Source organism: Scyliorhinus torazame, chromosome 2, assembly GCF_047496885.1.
Source record: "Scyliorhinus torazame isolate Kashiwa2021f chromosome 2, sScyTor2.1, whole genome shotgun sequence".
Classification (NCBI taxonomy): domain Eukaryota; kingdom Metazoa; phylum Chordata; class Chondrichthyes; order Carcharhiniformes; family Scyliorhinidae; genus Scyliorhinus; species Scyliorhinus torazame.
This window is the reverse complement of record NC_092708.1, coordinates 219,271,965-219,292,776: the sequence shown is the minus strand read 5'-3', so window position 1 is coordinate 219,292,776 and position 20,812 is coordinate 219,271,965. Positions and strand designations below refer to the sequence as shown.

Genomic DNA, 20,812 nt, shown 5'->3' with positions numbered 1-20,812 from the left:
TTCCATTCTCCACCATCCACAACTTGGGCTCATTCTAGCTCTGTAGCCCAAATCCTAAAATGTACCAAGTCCTGTTTTAGCCATCACCCTGTGCTCAATGACCTACATTGGTACTTGGCTTGACAGTGCCTCAATTTAAAAAAATTTCATTCCTGCTTTCAAATCCCTCCATATCTTCTTATCTCTGTAACCTCCTCCAGTCCCAAAAAACTTCACAATCTCAGCCGTCCTCCAATTCTGGCTTTTAGCGGACCCCCAATTTTAATCGTTCCACCACTGATAGCCCTGTCTTCAGCTACCTTGGTCCTAAGCTCTGAAAATTCCCCCCAAACCTCTCTACCACTCAATCTCCATCTCTCTCTCTTCTACTTGGAGATGCTCCTTAAAACCCACCTCTTTGGGGGGACTTCCGGTGACGGCGGGCGGGAGGCAGCCGCACGTTGGAGGGCTCCCGTTCGGGAAAGGCATTGTCGGGGTTTAATGCCCGGTCCTAGGGGCAGCGAAGGCAGTGAAAGGCGGGAGAAAGCACAGTGAAGGGAAATGTCGAGGATCAGTTAAAAAACGGCCGTGAAAATAGCAGCTGAAAGTCCGTCGGGGAGTGGAAAGGTCACTCCGGGGTCGGTAAAGAAAATGGAGGCTGGAGCACCAGGGGAGGCCGCATTGCTTACGGCTGAAGAAATAACTAAAGTGATGGCCATGGAAGTCGAAAGGCAGTTCACAAAACACATGGAGGCAATGAGGAAGGAGATAGGGGTGGTTTTGAAAGTGCTAGCGGAGGTGCGGGAGCAAGGTGAAGCGCTGAAGGAAGTGGAAGAGGCATTATTGCAGCACGGTGATCAACTTACCTCGATGGGGAAGGAGATGCAGAAGGTGATAGAGATCAACAAGGAGCTGCGAGGCAAAATGGAAGACCTGGAAAACAGATCCAGGCGACAGAATTTGAGGATTGTGGGTCTGCCCGAAGGGGTGGGAGGACCGAGGTCGACTGAGTATTTTGCCACAATGTTGGCGAAACTATTGGGGGAGGGGGACGATCCCTCCCGATATGAACTGGATCGGGCTCATCGGTCATGGAGGCCTATACCAAAGGCGAGTGAGCCGCCAAGGGTAGTGAATCTGTGCTTCCGAAGGGACTGTGTAAAGAAGAAGGTCCTTTGCTGGGCTAAGCAGAAGTGGGTGGTGCAGTGGGCTGGAGCTGGTATACGTGTATACCAGGACTTTACGGTGGAGCTGGCGAGGAGGCAGGCTGCCTTCAGCCGGGTGAAGAAGGCACTGTACATCAGTAAGGTGCAGTGCGGCATAGTATATCCAGCGAAGCTGAGGGTGACCTACAAGTTCAAGGACTTTTATTTTGGGACAGCAGAAGTAGTGGAGAAGTTTGCGAAGGCAGAAGGACTGTGGCTGAATTGAGAAATGGTCATGTACCGATGTAGCCTCATGACTGTATTTTTTCTTTTTTGTTTCACTGCATGCGGGTGTATGGGCTAAAGGAGCCAATGTTGTATATATTTGGACAAGGGAAGAGATGGGACTTTCACTCGTAATGTGGGTTCTTTGGGGTGTGGGTGTGTATGCAGGGTTTGTGTGTTAAAGGGGATTTCTGAGTTTTCCTGGGGCCGGGCAAGGGGGAAAGAGACCCGGGCGGGGGCCTCCACGCTGGCTGGTTTAAGCCGGCCAGTGAACGGGGGTGAGGTGGGGGGAGGGGCTGCGGCCATCGGAGCCTGGCAGAACAGGTTCCGAGGGGTCTAGCCGGGGTGGAAAGCTGGGGGGAAGGAACCGAGGTTGGGGGGAGGAGTTTTACAAGAGGAAGTGGAGGGGAGGAGTTGGGGAGGGTGGGGGATGGTTTACAACTCTTGGGTGTCATTTACGGTACTCTTTCGGAGGTTGGATGGCATTGAGGGTTGGGGGAGTGGACTCTATAGGTTAATGGTGACCATGGGCGATTCCGGACTCCTTTTTCTTTTTCTCCTTTGTTCCACTGTGGGAGGGTTTGTTTTATTTGATGTATATATTGACAGGTGGGCCGTTGTTTGAGGTGGTGGGAGGATAGGATCGTTGTTGTTGTTAAGGGGATTGACTTTGTATTTGTTACCGTTTACTGCTTGTGGGTGGGGTGTAAACTTTGAAGGAAAATGTGAAAATGGAGAATCAAAACATTTATTTTTAAAAAACCACCTCTTTGAACAATCCTTTGGCTCTTTGTTCTTGCATCTATCTGCTCCTGCAGCTCAGTATCAATCTTCTTTTGATAACGCTCTTGGTAATCACTTTGGGATGTTTTACTAGTTTAACGGCGTCATCTCAGTGCTTCTTAAACCTTCCCACTTTACAGAATCTCCTAACTCTCATGGTGTACTCCCATTACTGTGATGGGCCAGGTTGTGGATCTGGAAGTTGGACCTGGGGCCTTGGAGGCCATTGTGGCCACGGTGGTGAGACGAGTGGCTAAGTTCCAGCAAACATGCTAATCAGTCATATTAATAAATTGAAACACGAATGAAAATAATTGAATATTGCTTCATTCAGAGCTGAGACGAAATCTAAATGACCCCATGGAATTAGAAAGCATGGAGGGAAGATCTTATGAGGAAAGGCTGAGGGACTTGAGGCTGTTTTCGTTAGAGAGAAGAAGGTTAAGAGGTGACTTATTTGAGGCATACAAGATGATCAGAGGATTGGATAGGGTGGACAGTGAGAGCCTTTTTCCTCGGATGGTGATGTCTAGCACGAGGGGACATAGCTTTAAATTGAGGGGAGATAGATATATGACAGATGTCAGAGGTAGGTCCTTTACTCAGAGAGTAGTAAGGGTGTGGAATGCCCTGCCTGCAACAGTAGTGGACTCGCCAACACTAAGGGCATTCAAATGGTCATTGGATAGACATATGGACGATAAGGGAATAGTGTAGATGGGCTTTAGAGTGGTTTCACAGGTCGGCGCAACATCGAGGTTCCGAAGGGCCTGTACTGCGCTGTAATGTTCTATGTTCTATGTTCTATGTTAACTAGTATTTGGTATGCTAAGGGCCTCAGTCTTGAAAACCACAGGCCAAGATTGTTAATTGGGGGCAGGGATATGGTGAGTGTGCACGCGGCAGAGGGCAACACCAGGTAGGCCAGGCCCTCATCAACAGCCAGGCCTTATTTAGAACAAAGAAAATTACAGCACGGGAACAGGCCCTTCGGCCCTCCAAGCCTGGGCCGACTGTGCTGTCCGTCTGAACTAAATCCTCCTACCCTTCCGGGGACCATATCCCTCTATTCCCATCCTAATCATGTATTTGTCAAGGTGCCCTTTAAAAGTCATTATCATACCTGCTTCCACTATCTCCCGCTGCAGCGAGTTCCAGGCTCCCACCATCCTCCGTGTAAAAATACTTGCCTCCAACATCTCCTTTAAACCTTGCCCCTCGCATGTTAAACTTATGCCCCCTAGTAATTGACTCTTCCACTCTGGGAAAAAGCTTTTGACTATCCATTCTGTCCATGCCTCTGATACTCTTGTAGACTTCTATCAGGTTGCCCCTCAACCTCTGACATAGGTTTGAGTACATTTTCCGAAACTGGCTGGTGGGTGGGAATGAGAATTCACTGGCAGGAGGAGCTCTGCCTGCATTTGGGGAAGGGAATAATCGAGCGGGGCGGAGGGGCGGTGTGAGGGTGATCAGGAAATGGGGGCAATTTGGGCGAAAGGGTGATCTGGTGAGGGGTGAGCGGAGAAGGGATGATCCTGTGAGGTGGTGATTGGGAAGTGACCAATGAGGAAAAGAGGGCCATCATCTTGCCCCAATCTGCAAACTTAAACAGAACAGCATTGCTGTCCTCCAAGTATCCCTCCCTCTTGTCTACTGAAAACAGTATTTTGCTATGCGGGCAGGGTGGGAAGACAATGGGATTGAGCGGGGTATGCTCATTTTAACTGTTCCCCTCCACCCAGTCACTGCTGAAGGACGGGTACAGGGAATTAAATTCAGGGCCGCAGAAAGTTCTACATCCCAAAGAGAAACTACTGATGATATGTCACCACTTTAACAGGAATTAGATGGTCCAAACAATGATCTAGAAAGACAGACAATGTGATAGCCATGGGCACAGAGATAGGTTGAGTAATGGAGTAAACAATTTGGTTAGATGCTCTGTAAGAAAAGGCTTAGGGCTCAAAGAGATAAAGAGGTAAAAATCCATTATCAGTCCCTTCTCAATACTTGGTCTTCCTGATTTCCTGCTGGGTTGACCATGTCCAGGGATGATTGGTTTCATCAAACTTACATCCTCTCAGGATTCAAAAGATTTGCCAAAAGCTGTTTTTTTCTTTCTAAATGTTACATTGATTTATTTATAATTCTTTTCAGCTCTTTAAACTTTGGGTCCACAAACAGTAGAATAAATTGGGATCATCAGCACCTCCAGGAACCGATTTCAACAGCGTTTCTCCGGAAAGAAAAGAGGAATGTAAATGTTTTTTAAAATCTTGTGAATGCTGAATGATGTGAGATACAGTGGAAACTGTATCTCCACTGTCACCATGGAAACAGAGGTTTTTTATCATTGCGGGATAGCTCGCACAGACAGTTCAGCAGAACCAGTGTGTCCCGAAGGAACTTGGCAGGGACCATGTCAATGACGAGTTTACGCAGGATGATGGGGTTGTAGGTGATATTGGTGTAGGCATTTGGCCGCTGTTTGAGAATTCCATAGGTGTTGACCAGGAACTCACTGAAGCCAGTGTGGATGTCAGTGTTGTAGTTGAGTTTTTCAAGCTTTGCTAATAAGGCTGTGTAAGATTGCGTCATTTCCCTCCATTTCTGCTTATCCACTGTTCCATCCATGGGATTAATGGAATTCTGTAAGAAATGCAAGAAGACAAATGGAAATCAAGAGTCTGGAGAGATGTACATTGAGCAGTCGAGATTCTAACACCCATTTCAAACTATTGAATGAAGTCAAACTCACCCCCAGTGAATCTCTAGGAGTATGCACAGCAGGCAGGAATCTAATGTTGTTTTTTTCCCCATTGATCTTTCATGGTATGTGGATGTCACAGGCAAGGTCAGCATTTGTTGCCCATCCTTAATTGCCCTTGAACTGAGTGGTTTGCTGGGCCATTTCAGAGGGCAGATAAGAGTCAACCGCATTGCTGTGGGTCTGGAGACATATGTAGGCCAGACCGGGTAAAGACGGCAGATCTCCTTCCCTAAAGGATAATAGTTAACCAGATGGGGTTTATGACAAATGTCAATGGTTTTGTGGTCACTTTTACTGATGAGTAGCTTTAAATTCCAGATTTTATTCATTATTGTGTTGGCATTTCAACCCATGTTTCCAGACATTAATCTAGGCCCCTGGGTTATTAGTCCAGTGACATTACCACTACACCATGGCACCCCTGTTGCTATAGCCATCATTTAAAAACATGTCATGTACACAAAAAGCAAGAATAATACAACTAGGCCAATTACGGCCACACCAGTCTTCTCTCAATCATCAGTAGAGTGATGGCAGGGGTAATCAACAGAGCTTTCAAGCTGCACTTGCTGAGCATTGTCAGGGTCACTCAGTTCCTGACCGCATTACAGCCTTGGTGCAAACATGGACAAAAAAAACTGAATGCCAGAGGGGAGGTAAGAATGACTGCCCTCGACTCCAAGGTAACATTTGACTCAGTATGGCATCAAAGAGCCTGAGCAAAAGTGGAGTCGATGGGAATCAGGAAAAATCCGCTGGTTGGAGTCATACCTGGCTGGCTCAAAGGTAGATGGTGGCGATGGTTGGAGGTTACTCTCAGTTCCAGGATATCACTGCAGGTGTTTCCCAGGGTAGTCTCCTCGGCCCAACCATCTTCAGTTGTTTTATCAATGACCTCCCTTCCATCATAAGGTCAGAAGTGGGAATGTTTGCGGATGCCTGCACAATGTTCAGCACCATTCACAGCTCCTCAGATAATGAAGCAATTCATGTCCAAATGCAGCAAGATCTGAACAATATCTAGGCTTGGGCTGACGTGACAAGTAACATTCACGCATGACAAGTGCCTGGCAACGACCATCTCCCACATGAGAGGATCTAACTATGTCTTTTGACATTCAATGGTATTACCGCTGCTGAAGAACTCCTTGGGTTACCATTGATCAGAAACTGAATTGGACTAGCCATATAAATACTGTGGCGACAAGAGGTCAGAGGCTAGGAAACCTACGGCGAGTAACTTGCCTCCTGACTCCCCAAAGTGTGATGGAATACTCCGCACTTGACTGGATGAGGGCAGCTCCAACAACACTCAAGAAGCTCGACATCATCCAGAACAAAGCAGCCCACTTGGTTGCTATCCCTTCAACAAACTTTCACTCCCTCCACCACCACACAGTGGCAGCCGTGTGTGCCACCTATAAGATGCATTGCAGGAACATGCCAGGGCTGCTTAGGCAGCACCTTCCAAACCCACGACCACTATCATCTAGAAGGACAAAGGCAGCAGATACATGGGAACACCACCACCTGGCGGTTCCCCTCCAATTCACTCACCATCCTCACTTAGAAATATAATGCCGTTCCTTCGCTGTTGCTGGGTCAAAATCCTGGAACTCCCTCATTAACAATGGGTGTACCTACATCACAAGGACTACAGCGGTTCAAGAAGGCAGCTAATCACTACCTTCTGAAGGGGAGTTCGGGATGGGTAATAAATGCTGGCCCACCAGTGACGCCCACATCCCGTAAATAAATTTTTAAAAAACCAAATGTTTCAACTTAATTAAAGTAGCTTTCAAACAAAATACTCCCTCTGTGGAGAATCTACATTAAGTTCTCATTTAATTAAATCGGAACTAATCTTCCTCAGAGAATACAATACAAAGGTTGAAATAGTACCTGTTTTATTTTTGATGGGATGTTGGATACTGTGTATCCGTAGAGCCTGGTTAATCCAGGGAACACATGCGCCAGGATCCTCCGATCAAGTTGGAATGCTATCTCACCAATCACACGGCTGTTCTTTTCCATATTTGAGAAGGAGTCCATCTCTGAAAGATTGTGTTAAAAATGTGCATCAGAGGTGATCTCAACAGTGAGGAGTACAGCAAGAGACATCAGGAGGATGCAGACAGTGCTTTGTCCTGGATGCTTAGAGGCTTTGCGGAGAAGACAATTTTAAAGACGGTGTCGGAACGGAGCGATCTGGGGGGTTTACAAACACAAATCTTGAGAATCATACAGGTGTGACAACCTTTGACCTGAAAGCTGTAAAGAAAATTTGTATTTTTTTAAGCAGTGTCTGTGGAATCGATAATTGCTTTTAAGGATGATTGCAAAGGACTTTTAAGAAAACTGCATCAACTGTAAAAGGATCAAGTGTAATTTTCTTGGCCCAAGCCTTCTGAGGAGTGACAATCACCATGGGATCGCCACTTCACTCCTACTTTGGTACGTCATGTCAATGCTCTGCATTCCTGGTTGGAACTTTAAATCCCAATGTCTTCAGAAATGAGGAGTGTATCTTCAATCCGACTGCTTTCTCGCAGTACTGGATCATCAGGGAAAGGCAAGCCAAGCCCCCATTTTACAGCACTTCCTGTCATATTCTGGTAAGTGTTCACAAACACATTGAAAAGATGGGGCATTTAAATTGGTTTTCAGTGTGTTAATGTACGTGTCTAAATGAATGGATGAATGTATAGGTGGGTAAGATTGGTAAGGCTAACTGGGTAAGGGAGTAGGTTGACAGACATGTGAGGTGGGCAGGGTGGCAGTGGGTCACAGATGGCAGGTGGGTAGGGTCGCAACTGGGTGAGATTAAGGGGGCATGGTGGTAGGGAAGCAGGTGGGCAAGGTACTGGGTTGGTCTTTGGGTACCTGAGTAAGATGGCAGATTGGTAGGGTAGTATGTGGGTATAGTGGCAGGTGGGTAGGGTGGCTAATGTAGGGTGTCAGGTGGGCAGGGTGGCTGGGAGTAGGCTGGTAGGTGGGTGGGGTGGTAGCACAGTGGGGTGGCAGGCAGGTAGGGTGGTGAGATCTGGTCAAGGGGGATGTTGGTCAGGGGGAATTGGATGATGGCGTTGTCAATTTCGGGGGAGGTTGGGGGTGTGGAAGTGAGTTGGATGAGTCAGTGGGGTGGTTGGGAGAATCAGGGGAGGAGTCAGTGTGAGGGATTGGGGGGTCAGTTTTACAGTTACCTAGGAATTAGACTAGACTTTTTCTGCCTAACATTTGCTGGTTAACAATCTACTAAGCAAATCTGTCCCATGTCTCCAACTCTAATTCAGACTTGGAGATTTGTTTTGGAGGGTTTCAGGGACCAGTGGAATTGCCATCAGAAATTCAAGCTTCCCAGGAAATTCCCATGGAGTCAGTGCATTGGGACTTTTGAGGGGTCCCAATACCTATCTTGAGGGGTTTTTCCAGTCTCTGATGATCAAATTTAGGATACGTTGAAAAGCCTTTGGAAGGCGGGGCACTGTGATGATTGAAATGCTGTGTGACCATTGACAGATCTGGGGAGGGGCAGTTGAAGGTATATATCCTGCAATACACCTAGCCAGCGTTGGGAACCCTATTGACTTACTGAGAAATGACCAATTGATTTAATTTTAACTGAATACCTCTTCCCTTGGAACACACTTCAAGCCTTCAAGAAACAATTTTCATACTGCTTTACATATTCATGCTACTCTATGTCTAACAAACAAGAATATAGTGAAACAATAGCAATTATGATTGATTAACTCAGAACAGTATTGTCAGCAACTGTTAAAAACATGTCCTGAGCAGATTGTGTTGGTATGAGGCAGGAGGGTCACATTTAAGAGCATTTATCAATTATCATTGACTATCATTCCACAATTGTACACATTTATACCTGGTAATATGTGCATCTTGAGATTTAGATACTTGGGCTACAATTCATATCCCGATTCATCTTTACAGGTGATTCGACCAACCAATCAAATAATTCTAAAGATTAATGGAAAATTGATTGTGAAATTGTCTTCCACGAACAAACTGGCCCCTGGAGGCCAACCAGGCCAGTGTGACGGGATCATCATGAATTACAAAGCGATTGTCAGCTCCTCACAGCCACACAGCATCGGCGAGGGTGACCTCCAGAATGGGAGCTAATGAGATTGTCAAGCAGGATGGCTGGGGGAGGGTGCGGGGGGGGGGGGGGGGGGGGGGGGGGGGGGGTGCGCAGGGTGCTCACAGAGAAGGTTCGGCTGAGCGACATGTGCTGTGATGCTGGGTGCCACGCATGGAGGTTTAAAAGGTGAGATTGGAATGGAGCTGTCTGCACTGTAAAAGTAGTGATAACCCCCCATGGACTAAGCTCCTGTCTTTCCTGGCTGCACAATGATAGTGGCACAATTGCTTAAGGACCCAGATAGAGTCACCCACAATCCCCAGGGTACAGTGCAGCACACAGACATCTTTTGCTGACAGTTAACTGAATGCAAGGCGCAGATTAAAGGGGAGAGGCTGAAATCACAGACATTTGAGCAATTTGGAGAACATTGTCAGGACACCGTGATGCTTAGTGAAAGCACTGGGCCAAACTGGTCACCCTACCCTGGAAGCAGTGCCCGCAGTAAAGAGGTGATCAGATACAAAGAAGAGAGACAAAGACAAACTATAAGCAGGAGAACTGGAGGATAAAGTGCACAGATACAGGCACAAAGGGAAAGCAAACAGAGAGAGCAGGAAGAATGCAGAGAAAGACCAAATCATCTCTGGAAGAGGTCTTTGAGGCAGAAAGGGAAACAGGAAAATTCTTGGACGTACTGTGTAAGCTGGCTAAAAAGGTACAAATTTTGGAATACTTGAAGATGCTACTCAGAAGGGGCCAAATCATGAACTGGGATTGTATTGGTTGGATGGTTGAAAAGTAATTCGGAAAGCAACACCATTGGATTAAAACCTGAGGGAGGGTTTATAGAAATATGCCTAAATGTGATAATCATACCTGTAAAACTCAACATGTTGTTGGATAGGACTCCTGACCTACCCTGCATGAATAAAGAATAACATATTATAGAACTATGCAGCTAAATAGTGCCACATTTTTGCAGTGAGTGAAGCATGTGTTTCTTTTCTTTTATTCGTTCATGGAATGTGGGCATCGCTGGCTGGGCCAGCATTAATTGTTCATCCCTGAGAGCATTTAAGAGTCAACCACATTGCTGTGGATCTAGAGTCACATGTAGGCCAGACCAGGTAAGGATGGCAGATTTCCTTCCCTAAAGGACATTAGAGAACCAGATGGTTTTTTATGACAATCAACAATGGTTTCATGGTCATCTTTAGACTTTCAATTCCAGATTTTTAAAATTGAATTCAAATTTCACCATCTGCTACAGTGATTCGAGCATGACTCTGGGTCTCTGGGTTACTCTGGGTCACTCCAGCGACAATACCACTATGCCACTGCCCCCCCCCCCCCCCTGTGATTGCGTATCCTTGTGCATTGACTGTCTGTAGTGAACTCTGCCTTTTTATTTCAAGTATCATTTGTTAAATTACGTGTAACTGGCATTAGTTCTGACTCGTGTTAAAAGTTACAAAGGTGAAATCTTGTTGGTAATTTCTTCATTTAGGTGTCATTCAGTAAATGTGATTATTTTGGTTTAGGTTTTCCCATTGGCATCATAACACAGGATCCCCAGCATTATTACTTAATAAGTAAAGAAGTTATATTGAACCTTTATCAAACAATAATTAGGCCCTGATTGGGGAATTGTGTCCAGCTCTGGGCACCATACTTCAAGAAGAATATCAAAATCACAAAGATAGTGCAGAGATTTATTAGAATGACCCACAGGGTTTGGTGGAGAGACTTAGAGGAGAGAAGGTTAAAGGGGGATTCAAAATGATGAATAGAGTGGATAGAGTGGATAGAGAGAAATCTCTTCCTACTGGAAGTAGGGTTAAAAACCAGAGGACCCAGGTTTAAAGCAATTAGCAAAAGAACTGGACGTGATATGAAGGGAATTATTTTAGGCAGCACGTTATTACGATCTGGAATGCGTTGCCTGAAAAAGCGGAGAAATACTTCAACAAGATAAACTTGGACGGCCTTGCGGAAAGGGCAGGGAGTCCAATTCATTGGACAGCACTTTGAAAGAGCACAATGAGTCCTCCTGTGCTGTCATAGAATCATACAATCCCTACAGTGCAGAAGGAGGCCATTCGACCCATAGAGTCTGCACTGACCATCTGAAAGAACACCCTTCCTAGGCCCACTCCCCTGCCATAATAACCAATAACCCCTTCACCCCACCTAACCTGCACATCGTTTGGATACTAAGGGGCAATTTAACACGGCCATCCACCTAATCTGCACATTTTTGGATTAATACTATTGTCCTAATGCTATTTTCCCTTCTGTAGTGGATGTTCTCTCAGTTGAAAAGGCAGACGGCCAATTTACTGCTGAAGCTGCTGTGAGATCTGCGATCTGCTCTTGCACTCTTAAATTTGTACTCTCTGTCTCTTCCTACCATGCTCTGGTTGTCTTTACCCAAATTGCTACCCTACTCGAGTAATTTGTTATTGCCCTTCGATTTACTACATCTCCTGTCACACAATCCTTTCCTCCCATTACTTTCCCCAATACTGGTGCCAATGCTCCATGAATCTTTGAGCCACACATTCATCTCTCTAACCTTATTTATCCTGTGCCCATTGCTCAGAAAACAATACAAAGGTTCTGCTTTTTACTTCAGACCCTGGTTGCTCATACTCCCTAATTGCTCATACTCCTTCAGCAGAATCTCTTTCTCAGCCCTATCTTTGACATTAATACCAATGTGGACCATGACAACTGGTTCCTCCCCCTCCCACTATGGCTTCCTCTCCAGCCCTGAGCAGATGTCCCAAACCCTGGCACTGGGCAAACAACAGGGCCTTCTGAACGAATTTCTCACCTGCAGTGAACTGTGTCTATTCCCCTGACTATACTGTCCCTTAGTACTGGTATGTTCCTTTTAACCCTTCCCACTCGTCCATCCACCACTTGAATGCTTTCCTATGCCATGGTCAGTTTGCTCATTCATCTTCCAGCCCCCATCTCACCCATACAAGCTGAGGCTCCTTCACTTCTAACTTCTTACTTCCATTACCTGCTTGACTCAGTTGCACCTCCCTGGCCCTGACCACTGACCAAATCAGAAGACCCCATCCTAAGGGGTGTAACCACCCCCTGGAATAAAAAATACAGGTAACTTCTCCCTCCCTGATGCATCGCAGTATCGCAGTTCTACCTCCAGCTCAATGACTCTGAGCTGAAGCTCTTCAAACCGCAGGCACTTACTGCAGGCATGTTTGATCTCGATAACACTAGGATCGAGGCACTGCCTCATTCTGCAGTCACAACACATCACCCGTGCTGCCATCTGTATTATGTGTTAATTTAGTTATTTTTCTTATTAATTTATAATTAATAACCCCTATTACCCTGATAGGCTTACAATTATTTGCTAAGTCAAAGGAATGATTTTTGCGGGGTGTCTACAAGGAATATAAAAAGGCTACCGAGAAGTTTAGTGAAAGAATTCCTGGTCAGGTGGGCAGAAAAGTGGCAAATGGAATTCAATTCAGAGAAGTGTAGGATGATGCATTTGGGGAGGTCAAACAAGATAAAGAATTACACAATAAATAGGAGAATACTGAGATGTGGAAAGGAAGTGAGGGACCTCAGAGTGAATGTCGTAAGAACATAGGAACTAGGAGCAGGAGTAGGCCATCTGGCCCCTCGAGCCTGCTCCGCCATTCAATAAGACCATGGCTGATCTTTTTGTGGACTCAGCTCCACTTGCTGCCACCATAACCCTTAGTTCCTTTACTGTTCAAAAACCTATCCACCTTTGCCTTAAAAACATTCAAGAAGAGCGGCAAAGGTTGATAGATGAGATGTTGGAGATCGACAGGAGGTACGCGAGGGATGCAAATCCAGCACTTTTAGACAGAAGGAGGGAGCTACATGCTACTTTTAATCGGTTGTCCACGAGGAAGGCGGTGCGCCAATTGAGGCGGGCGAGGGAAGTAGTTTTGAAGTACGGGGTGAAGGCATGCTGGCAGGCCAACTTCGGAGGGAGGCGGCGGCGAGGAAAACTGTCTAGGTGCGAGTTAGGATAGGGAAATTGGTGGTGGCCCTGGACCAGATGAATAGGGTGTTTGAGGAGTTCTATGAAAATTTGTATAGGTCGGAGCCACTGGGGGAGGACCGGGAGATGTGGGAATTCCTGGACAGCCTGGAGTACCCGAGGTTGGGGGAGGAGGATAGGGTCACATTGGAGAGGTCGATAGGGGAACAAGAGATAAAGGAGGCAACTGGGAGGATGCAGTCGAGGAAAGTAGCAGGGCGGAGGGTTCCCATTGGAGTATTATAAGAAAGTTAGGGACAAGTTGGCGCAACTGATGGTGGGGATGTTTGAATTCTCTGAATTCCTTGGCTTAGAGAGCTTGAAGTGTGATTAAAATAGGAGCTGCTGTTATGGGCCAGGGTTTAGGGAACCCCAAAGTGTATCATGGACTTCACATGACCCACAACTTTTAATAGATTGTGGTATGGGGAGCACACGGCCCACTCTACAAATGCGGTACAGCAGAAATGGAAAAGTATTTTTTAAAGCAAAACAATGTTTATTCTATGAACTCAAGTTAACCTTTTTAAAACATAGTGAACATCTTAGCAACCATTAATTCAAATACAATCCCCAAGAATACAACACGAAGTAATCCTTAATAACTTCCCAAACAACATCCAGAAGACAGAAGAAACACCTTTTAACAGAAGCACATTAGGTTTACATTCACTACTGAGAACAATTATAATTCTGAATTCACCAAATGATCACGAGATAGTCTTTTGATGGCAGAGAGAACAGCAGTACAGCTGCTTGGTCTGGCTTCAGCTCCAACACTGAAAAGGAAACTAAAACACACCCTGCAGCAAACAGCCTAAAACGAAAGCAAAAAGCTGACAGACAGCCCAACTCCACCCACTCTCTGACATCACTGCAGTAATAAACACCCATTTCTTAAAGGTACTCTCACTACAGATATTTATATACATACCCATTTATAAACACCCATTTCTTAAAGGTACTCTCACATGACACTGCACAACAGAATAAAACTGGAGGCCCGGAGTGGGAACTTGTTGAATTGTAGGGCTGGAATAGGTTATAAAGATAGGCAGGGCAGAAAACATGGAGGGATTTGAAGGTAATGATGAGAATTCTGAATTTGGGATGTTGCCATACCTGCAGCCAATGTAGGTTAGTGAGCACGGGGTGATTTTTGAATGAGGCTTGGTATGAGTTAGGATACGATCAATGGAATTTTGGATGAGTTGACGTTTACAGATTGGAGAATATTCTCAGTAGTGAAGCCTCAGCTTCCATTCATTGACTCGTGATTAAGTTGTGCTGAGATGACAGATGCCTCAAAGAAAGTTGATTTTATCAGGAACACAGGTACTGGAACACATCCTCAGTCAATTGCATGGGCATTACTCACCGTTCACATAGAACACTCGGGTTTTGTTCCCTTCCTCAAGGAACAGCTTCTTAGATTCATCCGACGTGGTTGTCTCTGAAAACCAGATCTTCTTAGCTGTGGGTCTAGCCTCTGAATCGATAAGCTGTTTGTTGCCATCTTCATCCTGTGTGCTACTCGGGGAGTCTGGAGTACTGGCTTCAAAAAGCTCGGAGGATCGGCAGTAATTGGACATTTTTGTTGGTTGTGCTCCACTAAGAGAGGTGCTGAAGTTCATTGAGTGCGAATCGTCAGACAATGAGAGGGTGAGCAGGCTTTCGAGGGTTGGACTTGGCTGCCGGTTGTGATGGTCCGGCGGTTCACTGGGGCTGTTCTGCTCTGGTGAACTGCACAATGTGGAACCTAAACAAAATTGATAATAAAAATTATGAACTTGACTTGTTGAGTCTCCAGATACAAGTTGTTGTGCAACAGTTGCATTTATTACCACAAGGTTCCCAAATTAACCACCAATACCAATGATGACATCACCCTTAGACACCTTGGACCTGTTACTGAAGTGTAATTAAGTGGACCCAATGTTATAAGAATGACAGATAAATTGCCCCTTAGTGTCCATAGATGTGTAGGTTAGGTGGGGTTATGGGGATAGGGCAGGGAGTTGGCCTATGTAGGGAGCTCTATTAGAGGGTCAGGGCAGACTTGATGGACCGAATGGCCTCCTTCTGCACTGTAAAAATTCTATGGTTCTATGAGGGTAAACTCACAAACACATCAGCAGATTACAGGAGGAACCAGCAACAGAATTCTTGCTTTTCTCAGCAGCAGCGGACCCCAATAATCCCAAGCAGCATGAAAGAGTTCAGACCTCTACACTTTCCCCATTTTATTTTTAACCTGTTCATTCCCAATAATTCATATCAGTTCACAGATGCACCATCCCAAAGAAACGCTCACATTTCAATCACGCTGTGTGGATTGGGGAAACCACAATCAAATAGCAGAAATTCAGTCCCTGCGCAATTATAGTTTCCATAATGTCGCATGACACAAGATTTGGGTCTGGCAGGTTAGTGCCTTAGGATCTTTCCTTATGCTAAACAAAGGGACTATATAAATATGAGTTATTGTTGTACATCTGTTCTGTACACAGGAAGCTATGGCCTTCATTAAACTTGTGTCTGTGTCTGATTTAGGGGCTGTTTAGCACTGGGCTAAATCGCTGGCTTTGAAAGCAGACCAAGTCAGGCCAGCAGCACAGTTCAATTCCCGTACCGGCCTCCCCGAACAGGCGCCGGAATGTGACGACTCGGGGCTTTTCACAGTAACTTCATTTGAAGTCTACTTGTGACAATAAGCAATCATCATTATCATTTGGGAAAACATGACGTTGACAGTAGGTGAATGTTCTTATTCTCCAGTATTTACTTTCCTCATGTACGATAAGCATAAATCACACCCATTGCCAGGTAAACAAGCACCTAAATGCAGTCAGATACAAAATGACCAGAACCCAAGTGACATGAGATTCTATTGTTTTTTTAATAGTCCTAGAAATCCTACAGCAAAGAAAAGCTGACTTGGCCCATCTCAGCTACACTAACTCAATGCTAGAGTTCGCCAATGTGTTTCATTCCTTTGCCCCTTTTCCATAGCCCTGTTTTTTTCTCCCTATAATCCAATCCATTTTGAAAGTCATCATCAAATCTACTTCCACGCCCCCTTCAGGCATAGTATCTTTAACATGACAAAGTTTTTTTTTTAATAAATATTTTATTGAAAATTTTTGGTCAACCAACACAGTACATTGTGCATCCTTTACACAATATTATAACAACACAAATAACAATGACCTATTTTATAAACAAAAAATGAATAAATAATAAATAACAAAAATGAAAACTAACCCTAATTGGCAACTGCCTTATCACAAGTAACACTCTCCAAAAATATAAATTAACAGTCCAATATATAATTATCTGTCGCAACGACCTATACATACTATATAGTATATATTAACAACCCTGAGAGTCCTTCTGGTTCCTCCTCCCCCCACCACCCCCCCCCGATCCTGGGCTGCTGCTGCTGCCTTCTTTTTTCCATTCCATCTATCTTTCTGCGAGGTATTCGACGAACGGTTGCCACCGCCTGGTGAACCCTTGAGCCGACCCCCTTAGGACGAACTTAATCCGCTCTAGCTTTATAAACCCTGCCATGTCATTTATCCAGGTCTCCACCCCCGGGGGCTTGGCTTCTTTCCACATTAACAATATCCTGCGCCGGGCAACTAGGGACGCAAAGGCCAAAACATCGGCCTCTCTCGCCTCCTGCACTCCCGGCTCTTGTGCAACCCCAAATATAGCCAACCCCCAGCTTGGTTTGACCCGGACCCCCACTACTTTTGAAAGCACCTTTGTCACCCCCATCCAAAACCCCTGTAGTGCCGGGCATGACCAAAACATATGGGTATGATTCGCTGGGCTTCTCGAGCACCTCGCACACCTATCCTCCACCCCAAAAAATTTACTGAGCCGTGCTCCAGTCATATGCGCCCTGTGTAATACCTTAAACTGAATCAGGCTTAGCCTGGCACACGAGGACGACGAGTTTACCCTGCTTAGGGCATCTGCCCACAGCCCCTCCTCGATCTCCTCTTCCCATTTCCCTTTTAGTTCATCTACCATAGTCTCCCCTTCGTCCCTCATTTCCCTATATATATCTGACACCTTACCATCCCCCACCCATGTCTTTGAGATCACTCTGTCCTGCACCTCTTGTGTCGGGAGCTGCGGGAATTCCCTCACCTGTTGCCTCGCAAAAGCCCTCATTTGCATATACGTGAATGCATTCCCTTGGGGCAACCCATATTTCTCGGTCAGCGCTCCCAGACTCGCGAACATCCCATCCACAAACAGATCTTTCAGTTGCGTTATTCCTGCTCTTTGCCACATTCCATATCCCCCATCCATTCCCCCCGGGGCAAACCTATGGTTGTTTCTTATCGGGGACCCCCCCAAGGCTCCAGTCATTCCCCTATGCCGTCTCCACTGTCCCCAAATCTTCAGTGTAGCCACCACCACCGGGCTTGTGGTGTAGTTCCTCGGTGAGAACGGCAATGGGGCTGTCACCATAGCCTGTAGGCTAGTCCCCCTACAGGACGCCCTCTCTAATCTCTTCCACGCCGCTCCCTCCTCCTCTCCCATCCACTTACTTACCATTGAAATATTAGTGGCCCAATAATACTCACTTAGGCTCGGTAGTGCCAGCCCCCCCCTATCCCTGCTACGCTGTAAGAATCCCTTCCTCACTCTCGGGGTCTTCCCGGCCCACACAAAACCCAGGATGCTCTTTTCAATCCTTTTAAAAAAAGCCTTCGTGATCACCACCGGGAGGCACTGAAACACAAAGAGGAATCTCGGGAGGACCACCATCTTAACCGCCTGCACCCTCCCTGCCAGTGACAGGGATACCATATCCCATCTCTTGAAATCCTCCTCCATTTGTTCCACCAACCGCGTTAAATTTAACCTATGCAATGTGCCCCAATTCTTGGCTATCTGGATCCCCAGGTAACGAAAGTCCCTTGTTACCTTCCTCAACGGTAGGTCCTCTATTTCTCTACTCTGCTCCCCTGGATGCACCACAAACAACTCACTTTTCCCCATGTTCAATTTATACCCTGAAAAATCCCCAAACTCCCCAAGTATCCGCATTATTTCTGGCATCCCCTCCGCCGGGTCTGCCACGTATAGTAGCAAATCGTCCGCATACAAAGATACCCGGTGTTCTTCTCCTCTAAGTACTCCCCTCCACTTCTTGGAACCCCTCAACGCTATCGCCAGGGGCTCAATCGCCAGTGCAAACAATAATGGGGACAGAGGGCATCCCTGCCTTGTCCCTCTATGGAGCCGAAAATATGCAGATCCCCGTCCATTCGTGACCACGCTCGCCATCGGGGCCCTATACAACAGCTGCACCCATCTAACATACCCCTCTCCAAAACCAAATCTCCTCAACACCTCCCACAAATAATCCCACTCCACTCTATCAAATGCTTTCTCAGCATCCACCGCCACTACTATCTCCGTTTCCCCCTCTGGTGGGGCCATCATCATTACCACTAACAGCCTCCGTATATTCGTGTTTAGCTGTCTCCCCTTCACAAACCCAGTTTGGTCCTCGTGGACCACCCCCGGGACACATTCCTCTATTCTCATTGCCATTACCTTGGCCAGGATCTTGGCATCTACATTTAGGAGGGAAATAGGTCTATAGGACCCGCATTGTAGCGGGTCCTTTTCCTTCTTTAAGAGAAGCGATATCGTTGCTTCAGACATAGTCGGGGGCAGTTGTCCCCTTTCCTTTGCCTCGTTAAAGGTCCTCGTCAATACCGGGGCGAGCAAGTCCACATATTTTCTATAGAATTCGACTGGGAATCCATCCGGTCCCGGGGCCTTTCCCGCCTGCATGCTCCTAATTCCTTTCACCACTTCTTCTACCTCGATCTGTGCTCCCAGTCCCACCCTTTCCTGCTCTTCCACCTTGGGAAATTCCAGCCGATCCAAGAAGCCCATCATTCTCTCCCTCCCATCCGGGGGTTGAGCTTCATATAATTTTTTATAAAATGTCTTGAACACTCCATTCACTCTCTCCGCTCCCCGCTCCATCTCTCCTTCCTCATCCCTCACTCCCCCTATTTCCCTCGCTGCTCCCCTTTTCCTCAATTGGTGTGCCAGCAACCTGCTCGCCTTCTCCCCATATTCGTACTGTACACCCTGTGCCTTCCTCCATTGTGCCTCTGCAGTGCCCATAGTCAGCAAGTCAAATTCTACATGTAGCCTTTGCCTTTCCCTGTACAGTCCCTCCTCCGGTGCTTCCGCATATTGTCTGTCCACCCTCAAAAGTTCTTGCAGCAACTGCTCCCGTTCCTTACTCTCCTGCTTCCCTTTATGTGCCCTTATTGATATCAGCTCCCCTCTAACCACCGCCTTCAGCGCCTCCCAGACCACTCCCACCTGGACCTCCCCATTATCATTGAGTTCCAAGTACTTTTCAATGCACCCCCTCACCCTTAGACACCCCCCCTCATCTGCCATTAGTCCCATGTCCATTCTCCAGGGTGGGCGCCCTCCTGTTTCCTCCCCTATCTCCAAGTCTACCCAGTGTGGAGCGTGATCCGAAATGGCTATAGCCGTATACTCCGTTCCCCTCACCTTCGGGATCAACGCCCTTCCCAGCACAAAAAAGTCTATTCGCGAGTAGACTTTATGGACATAGGAGAAAAACGAGAACTCCTTACTCCTAGGTCTGCTAAATCTCCACGGGTCTGCACCTCCCATCTGCTCCATAAAATCTTTAAGTACCTTGGCTGCTACCGGCCTCCTTCCAGTCCTGGACTTCGACCTATCCAGCCCTGGTTCCAACACCATATTAAAATCTCCCCCCATTATCAGCTTTCCCATCTCTAGGTCCGGAATGCGTCCTAGCATCCGCCTCATAAAATTGGCATCATCCCAGTTCGGGGCATATACGTTTACCAAAACCACCGTCTCCCCCTGTAGTTTGCCACTCACCATCACGTATCTGCCCCCGTTATCCGCCACTATAGTCTTTGCCTCGAACATTACCCGCTTCCCCACTAATATAGCCACCCCCCTGTTTTTCGCATCTAGCCCCGAATGGAACACCTGCCCCACCCATCCTTTGCGTAGCCTAACCTGGTTTATCAGTTTCAGGTGCGTTTCCTGTAACATAACCACATCTGCCTTAAGTTTCTTAAGGTGTGCGAGTACCCGTGCCCTCTTTATCGGCCCGTTCGCCCTCTCACGTTCCACGTGATCAGCCGGGTTGGGGGGCTTCCTACCCGCCCCCCCTTGTCGATTAGCCATCCCCTTTTTCCAGCTCCTCACCCGGTTCCCACGCAGCTGTATCTCCCCCAGGCGGTGCCCCCCCGCCCATCCCCTCCCATACCAGCTCCCCCCTCTCCCCAGCAGCAGCAACCCAGTAATTCCCCCCTCCCACCCCCCCCCCCACTAGATCCCCCGCTAGCGTAATTACTCCCCCCATGTTGCTCCCAGAAGTCAGCAAACTCTGGCCGACCTCGGCTTCCCCCCGTGACCTCGGCTCGCACCGTGCGACGCCCCCTCCTTCCTGCTTCTCTATTCCCGCCATGATTATCATAGCGCGGGAACCAAGCCCGCGCTTCTCCCTTGGCCCCGCCCCCAATGGCCAACGCCCCATCTCCTCCACCTCCCCTCCTCCCCCCATCACCACCTGTGGAAGAGAGAAAAGTTACCACATCGCAGGATTAGTACATAAAATTCCTCTT

At 46.9% G+C, this 20,812-nt stretch overlaps 1 protein-coding gene across 1 annotated transcript in view; it reads right to left on the bottom strand.

The window, feature by feature from the left end:
* Window positions 1-4,310: 4,310 nt before the first annotated feature.
* Window positions 4,311-20,812, bottom strand: part of LOC140407847 (speriolin-like protein) — a 31,849-nt gene continuing 15,347 nt past the window's right edge. Inside the window, exons 2-4 of the mRNA XM_072495080.1 lie at window positions 14,506-14,886; window positions 6,868-7,019; window positions 4,311-4,844 (exon numbers count right to left, since the gene is read on the bottom strand). Coding sequence (XP_072351181.1) covers window positions 4,521-4,844; window positions 6,868-7,019; window positions 14,506-14,886 — 857 coding nt within the window. The 3' untranslated portion in view covers window positions 4,311-4,520. The remainder of the gene's footprint in view (window positions 4,845-6,867; window positions 7,020-14,505; window positions 14,887-20,812) is intronic.